This window comes from Charadrius vociferus, unplaced genomic scaffold (assembly GCF_000708025.1).
Source record: "Charadrius vociferus isolate BGI_N301 unplaced genomic scaffold, ASM70802v2 scaffold393, whole genome shotgun sequence".
NCBI classification, from domain to species: Eukaryota; Metazoa; Chordata; class Aves; order Charadriiformes; family Charadriidae; genus Charadrius; species Charadrius vociferus.
Window position 1 is genome coordinate 1590227 of NW_009647760.1, and position 6682 is coordinate 1596908.

Below are 6682 nucleotides of genomic sequence, written 5' to 3' on the forward strand. Positions count from 1 at the left end.
CCTGTCTATGGCAGGAGGGTTGGAACTCGATGATCTTCAAGGTCCTTTCCAACCTAAACCATTCTATGATTCTATGATGCTCCCAGAAAGAGAAATGTCCTTCCTAGAGCTCTGATTACACCAGACGCTGCATGAAGAACCAGGAGGACTCAAGGTGGGACTGGCGAACAACCAGGAGGAGCAAAGACAGGCACACAACAGAAACCAAGATCCCAAAGCACATGAGGATGTTGGGACTAAGTTTTCCTAGGAGGCACCAGTGTGACAGCAGATTAATAAAATATAGGTGTTATCGTGGGGAGAGCACTGGTCTGAACCCCCCAAGACTCCAGGGGTACATGTTCTGAGCTGCTGAACCTCAGGGAGGTTCTGGAGCACAGAATATGGTCTCCACTTTATTTATAAAATCTGGTTAAATTTAGAGCTGACCATCGGAGAGATTCATTAAAAATAAAATAAAATTCAGATTGGTTTGAACAAAGTATAAATGGGAACATATAGGTGTGAAAACCAGCTGGCTGGTGGCAAGCAGGTTTGCAGATGATTGCGATCACAGCACAGCTACACCTCAAGACACCCAGATCCAGAAAACAAAGGACACCCTACACCAAAAGTAGACTGAGAAAATAAAGAGATGATAACAGAAAGCTAAAGAACGGGATCGGAGCTAGAAGGCACCAGGGGAAGGAGACACAAGAATGGGAGTAAATCAGTGTTGTCCTTCACTGATTCATGGAATTGGGGTGGGATGGAGACCCAAAAGACCTCACCCACCAGCAATTCCTAAAGTGTGCACAGCCCAAAACCAGACTTGGTAGCCAATGTAAGAAGAAGGAAGGATTCCAAACAACGACTTAGCAGCCGGCATCCCTTGTCCCCTGTGTCACCAGAATTAATCCCGACCAGACACCTTGGACACACGTACCTCAGTGCTCGCAAGAGTGAGTGAATTCAGTTAAAAACAAATAATAAATCCCCTTTCCCTCCTCTACGTTCTCCCATCGAGTTTTGTGCAACCTCCAAATGATTTCTAGCACCGCAGCAATTTTACGGAGGAATTACTCAAGTTGTTCATCAGCGGAGTTGGCTTTTCTACACTTTCTAAACGACTAATAATATAGTTTAATCAACTGTTGGGCAGGTATAATGAGCTGGCACCATGAATCAGTTCTCCTGTAATAAATTATCAAGTCTCATAGCTGCACGGCGTCACAGGCTGAAGGATAAAAACCTGTTGCACAGATCCCAGCAGATCTGAGAAACGCCGCCAGAAGAAATCCCCCGGTCATCTCAAGTCACTCAGCTCAGATCTGCACCGCTCCGATATCTGCACCGGGCATTACCCAGGATTCCCAAAATCATTCAAGTAAGATGGTTTCTTTGGGGACTGGCTATAATTTTTAGCCTCAAAGTTCCACCTGGCAAACTCCGATGGCATCCTCAACCTGAAAGCAGTAAGTTAATGACTAAGGACTATTATTGTACTTAAGAAATGTTGATTTGATCTTATTATTAGTAATTCTTAAAACACTACTTAAATTCTGAAAATACTATGATTTTTTAATTTCTTTAGAGTTTCTGTACTACAGTACAGAAGGTTACTTATGAGACTTAAACGTCCTGGCGCTGGTATCCACCTCCAAAATGTGAAATAAGTATTTCTGTAGTCCCTCCCGGCTGTGCAGAACAACCAAAACATGCGGATTTAACTTGGAGGCAATGCTTTATTAGCATTAATAAGCATAACATGCTGTGTAAATTTAGAGAAAAATCACCAGAGGAGATTAAATAGACCATGATTCTCCAGTCTGGGAAGCATGGACGAAGAGGGGAGGACTATATAGTTATAAATGGTGCCCAGAAGGTGATCAGGGAATGACTATTCCATCCTTCTCATGAACGACAAGCGAGGAGGCGCCAGTTGAGGACGCCCTTTTCATGCAGTCTGTAATTCAGTTGCGCAACCCATTGCCATAAATGTTGTGTACCAAAGAAAGGACTAAATAAATTCACCAAACCCAAAGAGAACTGCCGGCTATTACACGATGACAGCTTGGTGGCACCCTCTGGCAGTTGAAAACCCAACGCTACCAGGCTGCAGAGCTTCACTGCCAGCACCTGAGAGATGCCGGCCAGGCGAAATAGCCCTCCTCTGTGTGCCTCGTCTTGTCCTCCTCTTGTAGGTACCTGCCAACCCAACAGTGTTGGGCAGGCCCTGGGCTTGACCCAGAACATCTGTCCTCATGGTCTTACATCTCCGTTGTTGGGTTGTTTCCTTGAGGAATATCACAGGAGCACGCACCAAAGCCAACCAATGGCCCAGTCTACTGTGAGCATATGATTGCTGTGTCCATCCATACCTGGTGCAGACGGCCACCTTCTCCGGATCATGGATGTAGGGGCAGCTCTCCCCACGATTACACTTGCCAAAGCGGTTGTAGTACATGCAGTATTCCTTCTTCTTTTTCTTCTGCTTGGCTTGACGAATGATGGCCAAACTTCGCTGAACAGCACGGCTAAACGGAGAAAGACAAGAGGGTCAGGTAACATCGCCAACGCAACAATGACGTAGACGAGTTGGGGTTGTTCATCCTGGAGAAGAGAAGGCTCCGGGGAGACCTTAGAGCCCCTTCCAGTGCCTAAAGGGGCTCCAGGAGAGCTGAGGAGGGACTTTTTACAAGGGCATGTAGCGATAGGACAACAGGGAATGGCTTCGAACTGGAAGAGGAGAGATTTAGATGAGATATCAGGAAGAAATTTTTCACTCTGAGGGTGGTGAGCCCCTGGCGCAGGTTGCCCCAAGAAGCTGTGGTTGCCCCATCCCTGGAGGTGTTCAAGGCCAGGTTGGACTGGGCTTGGAGAAACCCGGGCTGGTGGGAGGTGTCCCTGCCTATGGCAGGGGGGGTGGAACTGGATGATCTTCAAGATCCCTTCCAGCCTAAACCGTTCTATGATACTATGATATCAGCAGTAGGATATGATAAAACACGGCTAGAATCTGGCATTTATGTCTGTACACTGACAGCTGGAACAGACACACTTCAGGAATAAATTTGAGTCTGTTACAATTAAGAGGGACTTGTCTGCAAACGCTCATACTTAAGGACATGATGATATGTGACACATCTGTAGCACAGAAAAAAAAAAAAAAAGCCAAGGAGAAAGCTGGTAGCAGCAACGTGCCGTCATCCTCCTGTACACAGTGCTTTCCAGTTGCCACGTGGCAGGATCCCAGTTTGTGAGCGGGAGAGCGAGACGGAAAACCTACAGGTTTGCCGGGTTAAATTGGGATGGGCTCCAGAGTTGGAGAAAAAAAACCCCAACAAAATACCCCTTGAGAATAATCTGGTTCATTTAAAAAGGGACTTTCCGAGCAGGATTTGGCCTTCTTTGATGGCAGGAGGGAGTTGCTATCCATTAATCATCTTTCAAACCCTTTCCAAGCAGAAACGGCGGCTTTCGGCTGAGCTTAAACCCGCTTTGTAACAGAGGATAAGAGAAAAGCCACGGCCGGAGCTTCACCGATGAAACAGCCAGTAAAATAGCCGCGTCTCGAGCTGCCAACACCGTCTTGACCATAAATCACGCGCAGCACCCAGAGGAGGAGCGCGCCGTTCCTCCCCACGCGTACAAACCTGGCGATGTATCGGCTCGTAGCTGATCTGTTCAGGCAGGAGGATGGAGAGAAGCCAGGACTGGGCGTACAGTGCAACCTCGCTGTTGGGAAAAAAAAAAAAAAAAAGGAAAAACATAGATAATTTGCTCAGAATCGTAAATTTTTGCAGGAATTCACACGGCCCTCAGTATCGTAGGTCCATAAAAATGCTGCGGGGGCTGGAGCCCCTCTGCTGGGAGGACAGGCTGGGAGAGTTGGGGGGGGGCTACAGAAAAGATGGGGAGGGACTCTTTATCAGGGAGCATAGGGATAGGATTGGGGGGGTAACAGTTTCAAACTGGAAGAGAGGAGATTTAGATTAGATACTAGGAAGAAATTATTTGCTGTGAGGCTGGTGAGACACTGGCACAGGTTGCCCAGAGAAGCTGTGGCTGCCCCGTCCCTGGAGGTGTTCAGGGCCAGGTTGGACGGGGCTCGGAGCAACCTGGGCTGGTGGGAGGTGTCCCTGCCCATGGCAGGTGGTTGGACTAGATGACCTTTAAAGGTCCCTTCCCACCCAAACCATTTTACGATTCTAAGATCTTATTGCTTAACCCAAAGTGAGCAGCTCCCAGAGCCCGGATGAGTGAGGATGTTCTTTACGGACCTATATCTTGTTGGCACCTCCAGAATGGCCATGGCAAAAGGGCTCTTTGCCAGCTCCGAGCACAGCAGGGACCTTTCCCCTCGGCACCCAAAGGTGCCAAAAACCCCCTCCGGGCAACTCGCATGCTTGCGTTATTGGTCCAGCAAATTTCCACGCTTGGCTTGGCTGCTCGCCGCAAGCCGGTCGGGGAAGCCCAGCGCTCGCCTCCGATAGGTGCACGCACCGAATTAAATTGTCCTTGACGGGCGTTGGAAAGACTGAATTGAAAATAAAGGCTCTATCTCAGCTTTCCAGGTGGTAGGAGAACGGCTCAGTCATTCACCTGCCAGCCCGGGCGTGTTGGGGAGTTGAGCGAGCGGAATTTGATAGCGCGGCAGCGCGCTCTCCCCGCGCGCGAGCTGTCACTCGGGCTGCCGGCGTCGGCGAAGTCCCCATCTGTTCCCTCCGTAAATAAAACCGCTGGCGCAGGCGCCACGCCGGCACAGGCGGCACATGCCTGTCCATCAGAGGCATCGAGCCAGCGCCGTGCGACTCAGCGGCAAGCGCATCGGAGCTCGCCGCAAGCTCGCTCAAGCTTGCCGTGAGCTCGCCGAGTTATCAAGCCAGCGCCGGGCGGGGGGGCGGGGGGGGTTGGCTTTTTTTTTTTGGCTTCCCCCTCATCGCAGAGCTGCTTCACTACTAATTTTCAGCGCTAAAATAAATGCACGTCAACTTCGGGTCACTCCAAAGATGCCGTAGAGCATCTCTGAGCGAGGAGACGGGTTTAGAAGCCACCACGCTTAAGCAAGGTTGACCTCCCAACTGATGCAGGGAGAAAGACCCAAATTAAAGTCCGACCATTAGGGTAGGGATAGAGCATCCTTCGGCCCTCGGCAATTATGTTTAATGCTCCTTAAAGAAAGCTCAGCAGGACGGGCTATACCAGGAGCCGGGTCCTCGGGGCAGCAGACAATCTCACTAAATATTTAATACCCAGGGTATAAAAGCGGCCTCTCGGGGACGAACACGTTCCCGTGCTTGTGCGTCATCCTTTTGGTTAAAGCAGCCTGCTACCCGCATCTTGGCCAGAAAGAAGGAATCCCTAAAGAAAGAAATAAGATAAGTAAATAAATAAAGGGTGTAACAGCCTTACGCTGTTGGTTTGGGATTTATAGCCAGCAAAAATACATCCCTGGCATAATGTTTGGGGTTTTTTTTCGCCCGGCTTTTATCTTCTGGCGAGAAGTCACACTATTATAGGTGGACGGGCGATGCGCATCTCCCCTTAGAGGGCTCTTGCTGTGAATTAATTCACAGCCCGGAGGCCGTTTAACCACCCAAAAGCCGGTCCCATCCCTGACAAAATCCGGGTGAGCTGCATCCATCCAGTGTGCCGACCAGGTCCGGCAAAGCATCCGACAGGCAGCTGGCAAAGAAACCCCTCGTCGACGCTTTTCCACCACCTAATTCCTCATCCCGAGCGCAAATCCTCTCCGAACTATTAGGAAACCACCTAAGCATTTGGGTTTTAGAGTGGTTACCAACTCGGAATGCTCAGTTAGAGCCGCTACCAAGAGATTTGCATTCATAAATACAAAGCCTCTGATATTCTGCAGACAGCGGAGATTCGGGATGTATCTGTATTATCAAAGTAACGGTGGGAAATCAGGGCTGAGCAAAAGAGAACCGGAGAACTGGATAAGGGTTAAATCAAAAAATTAGGAGCTGAAATTTGCCGGGGTCCACATTAAATTAAACAAAAAGCCAAAATGACACCGCCAGGGTTGGGACTCTGATCTCTGGGAGTCTCCTTTGGTCCTGACATCACCCACTTTTATTTTGCAGGACAGACACCAGTCCCAAATCCGTCCCGTTCATCTCCCCGGTTGCTCTCCGGAGGGGGGAGAGCATCAGCGTGGGGACGCAACGGTGCCGTCGGATCAGGAGAACAACTTGCACATCCCATATTCCGCTTCCCTCTATATTGCGAAAGTCCCTCGCTGCAGAGATTTAAAGTGGCATGGCAAGTTCCTCCCATGCACACGCTCAAAGGCAGCGGGAAGAACAGGGGGAGGGAAAAAAAAACCAAAAAGACGGAAAAAAATACAAGCTGCTCGGGGAGAGCATCAAGAACTGCACATTAAGGGCTTTTTAACTGATTACACACAGCACGGCGGCGTCAGGCTTGATATTTTATACCCCGCATAAGGGACAGGTGTTTTTCTCTCGGCTTTTTATTTTATTTTATTTTTTTCTTTCCTTCTTAATGATTTAGTCGCTTCGAAGCGCCTCATCTGTAAGGAAATACGCAGCCCGTGCAAGCGGGGGTTGTTTCTCTTAATGCATCATCCCAACCTGACACCGGCTGCTCCGGCGGCTCGCGGTGTTATCAAGCGCGAGCGGCGAGAAGTGATTGTTGTACCTAAGCCAGCCGGGAGACT

General features: G+C 49.3%; 1 protein-coding gene across 1 annotated transcript in view; it reads right to left on the minus strand.

Annotated features, from left to right (window-relative positions):
• The window catches only part of ZC3H3 (zinc finger CCCH-type containing 3), a 194839-nt gene that overhangs the window by 43697 nt on the left and 144460 nt on the right, over positions 1-6682 (minus strand). The window contains exons 6-7 of the mRNA XM_009882266.1: positions 3636-3717; positions 2361-2516 (exon numbers count right to left, since the gene is read on the minus strand). Of these exons, the coding sequence (XP_009880568.1) occupies positions 2361-2516; positions 3636-3717 (238 nt within the window). The remainder of the gene's footprint in view (positions 1-2360; positions 2517-3635; positions 3718-6682) is intronic.